This window comes from Engraulis encrasicolus, chromosome 3 (genome assembly GCF_034702125.1).
Source record: "Engraulis encrasicolus isolate BLACKSEA-1 chromosome 3, IST_EnEncr_1.0, whole genome shotgun sequence".
Lineage (NCBI taxonomy): Eukaryota > Metazoa > Chordata > Actinopteri > Clupeiformes > Engraulidae > Engraulis > Engraulis encrasicolus.
This window is the reverse complement of record NC_085859.1, coordinates 37,909,219-37,923,675: the sequence shown is the minus strand read 5'-3', so window position 1 is coordinate 37,923,675 and position 14,457 is coordinate 37,909,219. Positions and strand designations below refer to the sequence as shown.

The 14,457-nt window shown below is 40.4% G+C and overlaps 1 protein-coding gene across 1 annotated transcript; it reads left to right on the top strand.

Annotated features, from left to right (window-relative positions):
• The first annotated feature begins 3,160 nt into the window (after positions 1 to 3,160).
• LOC134445391 (E3 ubiquitin-protein ligase TRIM39-like) lies at positions 3,161 to 14,150 on the top strand. The gene is made up of 8 exons (XM_063194477.1): positions 3,161 to 3,182; positions 5,148 to 5,222; positions 6,219 to 6,329; positions 6,827 to 6,931; positions 7,268 to 7,844; positions 8,014 to 8,644; positions 11,223 to 11,343; positions 13,958 to 14,150. Exons 2-8 carry the CDS (start codon positions 5,149 to 5,151, stop codon positions 14,016 to 14,018), a joined length of 1,680 nt encoding a protein of 559 aa, XP_063050547.1. The 5' UTR covers positions 3,161 to 3,182; position 5,148; the 3' UTR covers positions 14,019 to 14,150.
• Positions 14,151 to 14,457: the final 307 nt, after the last annotated feature.

Genomic DNA, 14,457 nt, shown 5'->3' with positions numbered 1-14,457 from the left:
GAAACAACAACCTTGGTTTAATCAGACCAACACATTCCCTCCTGCGTCTGGGTGATTCAGATTTTTTATTTTATTTATTTTTTTAGCCTAATTAACTTTTTGGACAAAAATAGGCCTAAAATAAGTAGACTATGTTTGGTGCAAAAACAAAAAACACTGTACATCAACCAAACTCCATAAACACAGGGGTCAGGAACCTATGGCTCTAGAGCAGGGGTCCCCAAACTAAGGCCCGGGGGCCGGATGCGGCCCGCCATGCCCCTTGGACCGGCCCTCCACCTCTCTGCACCTCACCATTTGAGCTGGCCCAAAGAAGCAAACCTCACAGAAAAAAATAATGATAATATATATTTTTAAAATATCAATTATCAACAGGCCTTCCTACAGTTTAATTTTCACTAACCTAGTGTGAATCACCAAAAGTTTTTTGTCTTGATAGTTTCTCATCTCACTCTAATATAAACAGGCCTGCCATTTCTATTTCTATTGTAGCCTATCACTCATAGACTGTCAATCTCCATATTTCCTTGCTATTTCTACATGGTTTTTAGAAATTAAAAGGAATACCTGTGTTATTTCAAATTGAAAAACATGTGAAGTACTCACTTCTTTGGCAAATCACTTGTAATGATGAACTATTTTGTGCTAAAAGTGTGGCTATGGCAGGCAGTGGCCTAGGCAGTGGCCTAGTATACAGTCCACATGATTGATCCCAGCTCCTGATCACAGTCAGGAACGATAATGTAGCCCCCAGAGAAAAAAGTTTGGGGACCCCTGCTCTAGAGCCACATGTGGCTCTATTGGGAACAGTAGGGCTCTTAATGACTTGGGGTTTCCAACCGTCCCTTGAAATACGGAATAGTATTTTATTTATAAATAAAAGTATGGATTCCATATTAAGTTAAAACCGGACACGGGAGGTTAAAATGTGTTAAATGCAGGAAGTTACATCTAAGAAAAATAGGCTACCTACGAGGAGAGGGAGAGGACTCCCTTGGCATGAAGTTGGCAGTTGACCCTTAAAGCTACTTGTTATCAATAAAAGTAATAACTTGACAGTACACTATAACATTGTTGGGCTTAATTGAAATACATGCTTTTCATTGTATTCAGTGTTTTTAAAATGGTAGGCCTATGTTTATGTAAATTTGGCGTTTATGGCTCTCACCACCAAAAAGGCAACTAACACCTACAGTGAAGCACAGTGGTGGCAGGATTATTTGGGATCAGTTCTTTTCAATCAATTTTTAGCACAGTAGGTCTAGGTTGTTTGGGCGTGTTGAAGTCATACACGTGCCCAAATACGTCATGACAAAGAAAGGCAGACAGCCGATCCTATTGCCGGTGTCCTGTCTATATGAGCAGAGAGAGTTTATGGGTAATACGAGAGAGGAATCTCGCTACTTTTTCCGGGTGGTACTGTCCACTAAGTGGCGCCATCCAGACAGCGCAGAGGAGCGCCAAGGAGCGCAGAGGCTGTTGAAATGAATGGGGTCGCATGGAGCTCAACCACGATGCTGCCATTGCTTTGGGAGAGACTTGGTATCATCGTTTCATTTTATTTTTCCAAAAGGCAGGATAGATTATCCTTTCAAACAGCAGTTAGTTTGAATGTTTAAACTTGCTGGATCTTTGTAAAATACGTCTTTATTGTCAATATGACGTCACGAGTGGCTTCACACACTGCGTTTAGATTGGTCGGCCGGCTGCATTGCTGTGATCACGACGACCGTAAAGCAATTTTGTTAGCAAGATGCTAGCGGAGCCTGACTCATAAATGCCAACGCTGTAGGAAATCAGAAGGACATAATTCCCAGGTTATTGTACATTTCATTGAAATCCACATTGGTTTCTCAGAACTTACAGTAATATTGTCAAGTTTCAGCAGACAGCGAGCACAATTGTCAGTTATTAGCGCCAGCCTTATGAGCTCTGCTGTCTCGACAGCGCTCCCTAGGTGAACTGCAGGCACGGGTTTGAGGGCGAGATTCAACACTGTATGTAAACCCACTGTGATATGAGCGACCCGTCGAAATGTGATTCTCTTCGCTACTGAGCATGCGCACGCATGCGCACACCCTCGCGGTGGTTTTCGCGGGTGATTGCCCATCGAATTGTGAGACCGCAAGTTACGACAGGATCCCCTGAGACTGTCAACTTTAGTGACTCAAACTGTAGCCTGAGGTTACCACCAGTCATCCATAGTCTAGTTAGCCTATAGCCTGTCCACCGACTGTCATGGACTGAAAGTTACGATATATCCCCTGGGGGGAAAACGGCAGAGGTGGAAAGTAACTACTTAACTCGCGTTACTGTAATTGAGATAGCGTGGATCATCCAGCAGATCATTGGGAAATCTGCGAAATAGCGTGGCCTCGAACATTTGCTACTTTGTTGCCTAACCGTAATCGCTCACACACTCAGCCTCGAACATTGTAGGCCTAACTTCGATCAGAAAAGACTATGTAGAGGAGGCGTTCTCATTGCAAAATGGGAAAAATCGCCACCTCTGATTGAGCTGTCAAAATGCTCCCTTCACCCTTTTCACTCAAGAATTTGAATCGACTGCGTTGTAAAATGCCTGAACATGGTAGCCTAATAAGAAATGCACTGCTGGGGGTGTTATGAAAATATGATTCCGGTCATTAAAAGACAGACATCTGCCAAAACAAAGCCACAATACGCTATCTGGGAATATCTAGGCCTAAACCGCGCGTGTTTATCCCCATAGCACATGGTGCAATTTGCCTTGCGAGCCCACGTCGCATTGAAACCAAACCAACAGCAAATGACTGCATTAAACAACCCGTAGCCAGGCCCTGATCCCAAACACTTTCTCCAGTATTTGCGCAACTCAACTCAGTCTCTTTCATATGGCACGTTTCTTAACTTGCTCAAACGAGGCGCTCACGTTTTTTTAGTGGTCAGCAGCCGCACGTTCTTATTAAACTCGGCACGAACGATTGCACACCCCTGTCCGTGAAATTAACAAAGTAATGGTTATTAAAATAGTCCTACGTGGACCGATTGAAACGCCTTCCGCGGAAAATCAAGGTCGCTCATTTAGATGAGGCATCGCAAATCGATAGAACACCACTATCGAATAGGGCGACCGGTCGCTCATCTCGACGAGGCAACACATCTCGACAGAACACCGGACAAGAACTGCAGCTCACAGCAAAGTAAGTAAGGGTTAACGTTCGGCGAGAAGGTCGCTACCGTGGAATAGCAGCACGACAGAGAGAATCTTTAGACCCCGACGCGGAGCGGAGGGGTCTTGTTCTCTCTGAAGTGCTGCTATTCCACAAAGCGACCGACTCGCCGAAAGTTAACCCGCTTATTATATGGATATACTTAAATGATTCACACATGGCGGGGACATTTCTTTAGACCTATTTAATGTTAAGATTGTTGCTGCGCAAAACAAAACAGTGCCGTTGTGGAACACCGCTAGGCAACAGCTAGGTAGCCAGGACAACAGGTGTTGTCTATCACAGCAGTTGATTAGAGTGACAAAAGACCGGACCCCCTGCGGAGTGATATGAAACATTCGCTTTAGCCACTGACTTGTATACAAGCCAGTGGCTTTAGCAGTGAACGTCTTGTTGCCATTGACAGCGGTAGCCAGGACAACGGGTGCTGTCTATCATAGCAGCTGATTAGAGTCTTGTTGAAAAGTCGCTTTAGCAGTGAAAAGTCTTGTTGCCATTGACAGCGGTCTGTTATAGACCAACCCGTCCGTTATCGAAAAATAACAGACGTCCGAACGTTGGGGAGCCCCGTTGAAATGAATGGAGCATTCGACAGATGACGTCACAACCATATAATAAGTTACAATAACCTGCTGCCTGTCACAAATGGGACCCTCTATGCGCGATACCTTGTTTGTGTTGATTTGATTTACAGTTTTACTGCGGTTCTTACGTAAAAGGCATAGGCTAGACAATTGTTTTTGGTTTATTTTTAGCCTACTGATTTAGGCCTAGTAGAAAGTTTACTTTCGGTTTCAGTTCAGTTTAATGTTTAGACGCGGAATGTCAATCCCGTCCACATTTAGCCCTTGTTATTTCTAGCGTTGTTTCCAGACAGGAATAGTTAACATTAATTATGAGTTGGTCAATTTTAGCTTACTATTAGGCCTATTTGACTACCGCATCCACAGCCACTTGTATGCCTACGTGTGCGTAATTTCGGTCCATGACACGGAACAGTAGGCCTAAATAGGAATGGAATACTCATGAGCTCGTGTAGCCAACACGCACAGTCAACTAGGCCTAACACATTTCTGAATTTCACCAAGTAAACAGTTACCAACATGCTGTTCGTAAATTTTCCCCCTTTTTTCAAAGCCCCCTTCCTTGTTGGCGCACAAGACTGACTCATAACTGTAGATAGGCGGTATCTTTGTCTGATCTCCGGAAGTATGGGTATATACCACACTGTTGTTCTGTTGTCTGTATCAATTTCACGTTTTGCACCCTAGTAGCCTACAGTTTCACAGAAAAGGCAATGGCCATTTCATTTGCAAGTTTGCACCAAGAATGCTGAATGATGAACACAACGCATGGTGATGAACACAAAAAGCTCCATTCAGAATACAGTAGCCTAGGTATATAGCACTTCCTTCCCGCTAGGGGGTCCACTGCAATTTGAAAGAAAAAAATAAATAATGAATTAATAAATAAATAATCAAACAAATAACTGAATAATTCATGTAGGCTACACAACAATATCAAAAACTAAGCTGAACTGAATACATTTTCCCATTATTTAAGAACGCATTATACTAATTTATTGCATCCCTAACATACATTTTATTAGCATTATTTATTTTATGTATCACAATGGGGCACTGACACTCAGACAAAAACTGTGGAAGTGAAAGGGGGTGCACAGAAGAAGAAAAAATGTGTGGCACGGACCATGTAAGGGGGTCCTTTGCTGGAATCGACCGCTGTGGGGGCCTTGTCATGGTAACGTTTGGGAACTCCTGGGCTATCATGCTCTCTCTACAGTAGATGAAACAACAGAACAACCAGGGAAAACTCCCCTGTGCCACAGGTCTGTGGCCACTGCCCAAGATTTTTTTGTCATAATATCATCAATCCATTTATATCCAATCATTTGTTGTCATTAATCCTTTTCAGAATGCCCCCAAAAAGAGAACATCCTGCTTTTGATGGGGGTCAAAAGAGGCCTAAGTCATCAGTAACACCTGACAGGTATGATTAAAGGGCCATAGGCAATCACCTGCGTGGATTGGCACGCACATAACCTGTTGCTTATGTCCTACTACTATTGGCCCTTTCGTTTACATTCACCAACTTGGTAGTTCATGTGTATGGATGCCAACTAGCAGACTTTGGGGGTAGATTATTGGCCTCATACAGATGAAACAGTCCTGTGCTATCGGTCTGGACCTTAAGCTCAGTGATCAACATTGTTGGGCAGTAATGCATTACAAAAGTAATTAATTACTGTAATGCCGTAATGTAAGGCATTACAGGGCAAAAATCTTTAATATTTACTTAGTTACAATGCTAAATATCTTAAGTTACAATGCATTACAATGACCTGGATTTTAGTGGTATGCAGTGTGGTGGGTCAGAAAGAAGCTATTCCTGAACCTGGTAGTTTTTAGTCTGCATGCTGCCAAAAACACCTGGATGGGAGATGAAAAAGGCATGACTCATGAGCTTGATTTACACTGTAATAAATTGCCAGAGCCAATATTTAGGCCTACAGTTTTTTTTGAGAAAGTAACTAAACTTTACTAAAGTAATGCAAAAGTAGTGTAATGCCTTACATTTTAAATATAGTAATATTATAGTAAGGGATTGTTTGGAAATACAGTAACTTATAATCAGTAATGCATTACTGTTTTTGAGTAACTTGCCCAACACTGGTGGTCAACATAATTAACATCTCCAAATCAATGTGTCAATATTAATAATTAGGTAGTAGTATGATGTGATGAGCTGACAATGATAGAAATAATCTCTATCTTTACGTCTTCACTCATCCCATTTTGCTTGTTTGTTGCCTCTGTCATGTCAATTATGTAAATGTACTGTAATAACAGCTTAGTAAGCACTGTTAGTAATTCCAAAAGACTTCTGATTAATTGAGGTGTAGCTTTCAATTCATTGTCATTTGCTATATATATATGTCTTAAGTGTTATATTTAAATTTATTCACCAAACCCCTTGTACTGAAAGGAACCCATCACCAGGACCAAGTGAAATTTCATTGAAGAGTGACAGGTCGATGGGTTTACCCCCAAAATTGTCATGCAATGATGCTCCTCCATCTTCATCCCCACTTACACGGTATGGATCCGTTATAGTATATATAGCCTAGTATGGGGTATGTTGTTGATTATGATCTGAGGTTTCATCAACGCAATAATAACATTGTTTTTTGTTTTACTCAAGACACGGCCCCTGTTATAAATTAGCTGTTACCAGAATGGCAGTTACCAAGTTGTATTACTAAAGGCCCTGAGCACTGTACTAGTTGTGTAGTACGTTGGTGGTAGTTGGGTTTTTTCAGTGACTATTACTACAGTGTTATTAACGTTCCAGAGGTGGAACCGTGTGTGTTAATAATGTAAGAGGCTACGGAGCTACACCTACAAGTCAGGAAATGGATACAATTGCAAATGAAGGGAGCTATATATTGTTTTTGGAGCACTAGTATTTAATTGTTCTAAATAACTTTATTTGGGTATTTGGCAAAGCGGCCATGGTTACCAACAGTTGGACAAGACAGTGAGTGGTCAAATGGCAAAGTAGTTTTCTTCAAAATGTCCTGTGTGCTGCCCCAGGTTTTTCAGAAGTGGACCATCACCAGGGCCGAGTATCCTGTCACAGAAGAGTGATAGGTCAATGGGTTTACCCCCAAAATTCTCCAGAGAAGACACAAGTTTCAGGTAATTACATATGTCTACAACAGCTATAATTAGCTTTTTCTTCACCTGCATCACTTGAAACTAATTTTCATTTTTCCTCTTTGAACTCTTAAGTCGTTTTTAAAATATTTTTTATTCCAAGTATATGAACATGTAGAACAAAATATGCAAATATAAGCATGTGTACTTTTTGATATCATGATGTCATGCAAAATTAGAATACATTTTTTTCACATTTTTACAAAGACACACATCAACATCACTAGATACTGCTTAGCCTGCTTGTTTTCGTCATGTTTTTTTATTTATTTCTCTAACCTTTCTCTTTATCTTGTATTTGTATGTCTTTTATATCAGTGACCTGAGCATTAGCCTTCTGACAGAGGATCACTTTAGGTGCATAGTGTGCACAGAAGGGCTAAAAGATCCAGTCAGCATCCCCTGTGGACACAGCTACTGCAGACAATGTATAAGCACTTACTGGGCACAGCCGAGGCATGAGGGAGATTACGCCTGTCCACAGTGCTCAGCAACATTCAGCACGCTCCCTAAGCTTTACACCAATGAATCCTTGGAAAGGTTCATTCAGTTGCTGCAACAGACAGGCTTCAGTCCTGTTTTTGCTGTGCAGTCATTCGCTGGACCTGGAGATGTGACCTGCGATTTCTGCAGAGGAAGGAAGCTTAGAGCGATCAAGCTCTGTCTGACCTGCGTTATATTTTACTGTGAAAACCATGTCAGAGACCACTATTTGGTTCCTGAACTGCAGAAGCACACATTAGTAGAAGCTGATGTAAAACTTGAGAAGTACATTTGCTTGAAGCATCACAGAAAAATGGAAGTGGTCTGCAATGATGAAGAATCCCTCATCTGCGCTCTATGTGCACTTTTGGAACACTCTGGCCATAACATCAACGTTGTTGGTTTGGAAGAGGTATGTAAAGAGGGGGAAACTGTTCGCTCTCTGTGACTTTTTTTGTCTAATTCCTCCATAGTTACCTACATACGTACAATAGTTCCCCGGAACTCAACACCATAATTCATAATTTACATGTATCTACAATTACGTAACAAGTAGTACCTCTTGTGTTCCCCATTCCTAGATCAATTCAGAGGCTGATTTGGTGTTGGATCCAGAAGAAGGCATTAAGCCTGATTTGGATTTAGGTTATTCTAAACTCCAATCTGAAATAATGGAGATGAAGGAAAGAAAATCTTCATTGATGGATTCAATTGCTAAACTGGAGTTAAGGAAGAGTCTCTTAGAGAACACCTGCTCTGAGATGAAGAGAAGGAATCTTGATATTGAGACCAGAGTCGCAGAGCAGCAGGAAGATAATTTGTCGTCAGAGAGTGGATTTCTAAGATTGAGGGAGCAAGCTTCTGGTTTTCAACAACTTGCTGATAACGTTGAGAATAGCTCGAACTCCATGGCAAATGTGTGTTCTTTGGAGGATCATTTTGAATCAGATCAATTGGATGATCCGGATGTGGAGAATTCAGAGTCATTGAAAGAGGTGTTTGTGAAGAACAGTTCTGATCAAACTAAACAGCCAGATGATCCAGAGAGGAAAAGATTGAATGCATATCCAGGCAGTGAAATGGGCAAAGAGGAAGATGTATTTGTAGAATGTCCTTCCGGTGTGGTGACAAATAATTTTGAGGGAATTCAGTCTGGAGAAATCAGGCAATTAATTGCATCCCTGGGTGAATCTCAAAAGACTGTCAACATAGGTAAGTGCCGTGTTCAGATGTAGAACACCAATTTAAATTGTTCATTCCAAATTGCAGACATTTCTGGCAGTGCATTATCAACCATGAGTTATTTTATTGCACCTGCTGCCCCTGACTATTGCTGTAAATCTAAAAATACAGCCATGGAAAAAATTGAGAGACCACTTCGAAATTTTCTGATTTTGCTATGGATGTGTTTGAGTAAAACAAACGTTATTCCATTCTGTAAACTCCTGACAACATTTCCACCGAATTTCAAAAGAAAATATTGTCATTTAGATAATTTATTAGCAGAAAATCTCAAATTGTCAAAATAACACATAAGATGCACTGTTTCCAAATCTCAAAAAAAGACAAAGAAAACAAGTTGATATTAACTTAAAACCAACATCATTGTAATGTATTAATATAGGAAGAGTTCAGAAATCAATATTTGGCAGCATTCATGCGTTTCCAGGTTTTCAAGGGGATTCGGGCCTGGAGTTTGGGCTGACCATGTCATGGTATTGATCTGGTGGTCCTCCATCCACACCCTGATTGGCAAGCTGAGTGGCTGAAGCATTGTCCTTCTCCAATAAAACTGTCCTCTGCCTTCAGGGCCTTTGTCAGAACAGAAGGAATCTTGTTTTGGCCCAAGATAACTTTGTAAGTGACTTCAGAGACACGTCGTTTGCAACAATGAATCTGACCAATATCAGCCTTGCTGAAGCACCATCAGATTATCACCTTTTCTCTGACAAATTTCACAGCAGGTGCAATATACTGTGGTTCATAGACCTCTCCAGGTCTCTGGCTAGCCATTAGATGACCAGGTGTTGGATTAGATGTGAAATTTGGCCAAGGATTGGTAATGATCTGAGGGTGCTTCAGCAAGGCTAAAATCGCTCAGATTCATGTTTGCAAACGGTGCGTCTCTGAAGCCACATACAAAGTTACCTTGGGCCAAAACTTGTTTCCTAATGTTTTGACAATGCTCCCGAATGCCAAGGACTGTTTTTTTAAGAGAAGGGCAATACTCCAGCCACTCAGCTCTGCCAATCAAGGTGTGGATGGAGGACCACCAGATCAATACCCTGGCATGGTCAGCCCAAAATCCAGGCACAAACCCCCTTGAAAACCTCTGGAATGTGATCAAGAGGAAGCTGGATGGTCACAAGCCATCAACCCAAGCTCAGCAACTTGAATTCTTGCACCAGGCCTGGAATAAAGTCATTCAAGAACAATGTGAAGGACTAATGGACACGCATGAATGCTGTGACTACAATTCCACCAAATATTTATTTCTGAACTCTTCCTAAGTTAATACATTACTATGATGTTGTTTTTAAGTTAATGCCATCTGGTTTTCTTTGAATTTGCACTAAACACACACACACACACACACACACACACACACAAACACACACACACACACACACGCACACACGCACACAAAACACATACAAACACACACACACACATACTGCTGCTGGTGTATTTAATAAAAACCTTTTTTTAATTATTTATTTCTTCAAATGCTACTATTACTATGTCAGAACGCTATAAAGGACTTTTAGAAAAAAGAACAACAAAATACCTCCTCTTAATGTATGTTCTCTACAAGTCTTCTGTTGTCCAGTCTTGCACTTTAAATGTCTGTATGAGCAATGTCTACGTCCATACTGTCTATGTCCATGTATGAGTACTGTCTATGTCTATACTGTCTATGTCCTTACCTAGATTAGTCTATGTCTGCATGGGAGAGCAAGAAACGCAATTTCAAATTCTTTGTATGACCAGTGCATGTAAAGAAATTGACAATAAAACTTGACTTGACTTGACTTGACTTGACTTGATTTTTTTGAGATTTGGAAACATTGCGTCTTATGTGTTATTTTGACCATTTGGGATTTTCTGCAAATAAATGATCTAATTGACAATATTTTATTTTGAAATTCGGTGAAAATGTTGTTGGAGTTTATAGAATGAAATAACAATGTTTGTTGTTTTACTCAAACACATACCTATCCAACTGAAACATTTGATAGGTGAAAATTTCGAAGTGGTCTCCCATTTTTTTCCGCGGCTGTACACATTTGAATATAGTGTGCATGCCATCATGTTATTTAATTCAATTTTTCAATTCAATTCAGTTTATTGGGACCATGTACAAAAACATAAATCTTTCCATTTCATGTACTGTACCAGAGTCAGCCATAGGCTAATTTGCATCTGTAGTCCCTGACATTAGAATAAAATAAAATGCAATAGAAAAAATAAAGTAAAGCAATCAAAAACAAATGAAAATCCACATGAAAACAAACAAATCACTCATACAGCATGTCCCGTGCACCACCACACACCCACCCACACACCCACCACCCGCACCCACTCAAACAAAGTATAAAAATAATTTTAAAGCAAAAAACATTGACCATAAGACATTGTCATCACCATAATGGTTTTTCGTTCTCAATGAAGTCATAAATGTCAAAGCAAATCCCCCAATAAAGAGGTGTGTGGAGCTCTATATATAAATAACAATTCATTTTAATTTGTGAAATGTCCTCAAATTTTGTTAATTTAATTTCCCAAACAGTTGATATTACATTGGACACTGACACAGCCCATCGACGCTTGGAGGTCTCCAAAGATGGAAAGAGTGTAAGATTCACCGAGCGGAGAGGAGAGAAGAAGGTGGACCTTGACAGTTCCAAAAGGTTCGACACAATGTTCTTTGTTCTGGCCAAGGACGGTTACAACTCTGGAAAACATTGTTGGGTGGTGAAATTGAATCAAGGCTGGAGAGTGGGAGTCATGAGGGAATCTGCTAAACGAAAAGGAAAGTTCACTATTTGTCCTCAGCAGGGCTACTGGTGTCTGGATAACTGGTGCCAGAATGAATACTGCTTCTCTGTCAGTGCTCTTGCTGATCAAGTGAAGCACCTTCCGGAAATCTCAGAACCCAAACAGCTCTTAGTCTGTGTGGATGTAGATGAGCGGTGGGTTACCTTTTATGATGCTGTATCCAGGAGCCACATCTATACATTTACTGGAATGGTGTTTGGTGAAGGAGAGAAGCTTTATCCTGTATTCAGGACGGTGGATTATAATGCCACTTTGAGTATATGAAGTACCATACAACAGTGGTTCTTAACCTTTTTTCTCAACGCACCCCCTTTCCTGTGCCGAAGACAAGCCGCGCACCCCCAACACAAACTTCTGCACATTTAGATGCACTACATTTTTTTAAAAAAGTTATTAATTACAATGATTCTTGCTTGAGACATTTATCAATACCTTAATTACTTAAAATGGGGACCATAACATGTTATAATTTGGTCTTAATTTGACCTAACTGTAATGTTCGTAACCATAATTTTGGTCACAACCTCAACACAAACAAAATTCTGCGCACCCCCTAGAATCTCCGGTGCACCCCCAGGGGGTGCCCGCACCCCAGGTTAAGAACCACTGCCATACACCATGTTAGGGAGTAATAAGTCGCATGCAACAAGACTATGTCATTTAATTGAAAAAAAAATTGAGTTAATTGAGTAATTCATTCACAGTTACCTGCGGAAATTTGAAGAAATTTTTTTGTTGCACATGATGAATATGTTACATTATGATACATTTAATACAATAGTGGGGTTTTTGGTATTATGGACAGGATAGTATGAGAGGTAGACAGGAGGCGAAGGGGGAGAAAGACGGGAAGGGGTCGGCAAGGGACCCGGGCGGGGAATCGATCCCGCGAGTGCCCTACCGGATGTCCACAGCAGGGCCTGTAGGGTTGTTTTTATTGATTTGCATGTTTTTCCATGTACAAAACATATGCTTTACAATTATCTACAGAAAGTTTTGTTTAATTTTGAAAAATATTACTTGTTGTTGTAGTAGTAGTAGTAGTAGTAGTACTAGTAGTATGTTAGTGGTGGTGTTGATAGTGTGTTAGTGGTGGTGTTGGTAGTGTGTTAGTGGTGGTGTTGGTAGTATGTTAGTGGTGGTGTTGGTAGTATGTTAGTGGTGGTGTTGGTAGTGTGTTAGTGGTGGTGTTGGTAGTGTGTTAGTGGTGGTGTTGGTAGTAGTAGTTCAGTGATTCTCAAAGTGTGGTCCGGGGACCACTAGTGGTCCGCGACAGAGCTCAGGTGGTCCGCGAGGGGATTTCTACTTTTCCAAGATAAGCTAGCAGTAGGCTATATTTGTAACATTTTCATGTTTTCAACACAATAAGACAGGCTTATAATGTGAATAAAAAGTAAGTGATCTGCATAAAAATTAGCAGTGTCAAATTAGCATCCATCAACTGCCAATTCACTTGACAGGTGGTCCCCGATATTTTTTTGGGGGGACAAAGTGGTCCTCGGTCTGAAAAAGTTTGAAAAACACTGTAGTAGTTGGTTGTAGTAGTACTAGTACTGTACTGCCACTACAAGTAGTAGTGTAATAACTGGGGGAAAAAGTCTTTGATTTTAAACAAACACCAACATGCAAAGTTATTTGTGAGGTTGTACTTTGTGATTCCACAATTTGTTCTAAATAAACATTTCAATAAATTGCATTTGCTCAGGTGTCCAGAACCCTGATCTGTCATACTCTCTCAGTATGGAGAGGGTTTTAGTTAAAAAACACCAGGGAATCCATTTAGGGGAAAGCCATTTCAGCCATTAAAGCCATTAAAGCCATTAAAGTTATTTGTGAGGTTGTACTTTATGATTCCACAATTTGTTCTAAATAAACATTTCAATAAATTGCATTTGCTCAGGTGTCCAGAACCCTGATCTGTCATACTCTCTCAGTATGGAGAGGGTTTTAGTTAAAAAACACCAGGGAATCCATTTAGGGGAAAGCCATTTCAGTACCCCCAATATCGAAAGAGCTTTGCAACGATTCAGAATTTCAAGAGCCTTTATCTTATCTCATTTTTCTGTCTACATGTTAAATGTTCAATGTTAAATGTTCATTTGTATTGTATTTATTATTAATCACTTATTGTTACCAGTCCCTCGCTGTTACCTGTCCTGTCTTGCACTTCATGTCAGTCTGTAAAATGTCAGTCCTCCTGTGTATGTCTATGTCTTGGCATGGTATGGAGAAAAAAAACGTATTTTTTTTCATTTTCCTTGTGTGACTTGTGCATATGAAGAAAGTGACATTAAAAGGCTAAGCTGAATTGACTTGATGAGAAGTTCCATTCAAAATGAAAGTTGTATATTGCTAAATAGCCCATCTTATTTCACTATATCTTTGGAAGCACATCATGTGATAATGAGACAACTTCAAAAGATTCAAGTGGTTAAACATCCCTGGGTTTGATTTTGTTGTTTTCAGAGACCTTCTCACTCAATTTGTGACAAGAATTTATGTACCGTTGAAAAGCAGAGGAACATGAATGGAAAATGTGAGGCCACAACATACGTAACCCCGTAGATGATTTAACTCAAACTTTGTGAAATTCTGAATCTGTTTGTTTTCTTATTTTCAAAAAATACACCTGAAAACCTTACATAACTAAAGAGATTGGTGATGAGTTCAGCATTATTTGAACCAATATAATTGTAAGCTTCAAAAAAATCACAGTGGGGTGGTATTCATCAACATGAGGAGCTCCACACATAAGGAGAAAAACGTAAACCGGTGTCTACACCTATGCACGATATGCTCTCTACATAAAATAGGCCAACTCATGATCATTCACACAGGAAACGTGCCTGCGCATGTATCCTGCTGCAAGCATTTCAGCATTAAAACAGAATATTGTTGTGGGGACTGTGGTAGCCTACAGTGTGAGTTCACCATGCACATACTTACTTAACCATAGCGCAATGAGC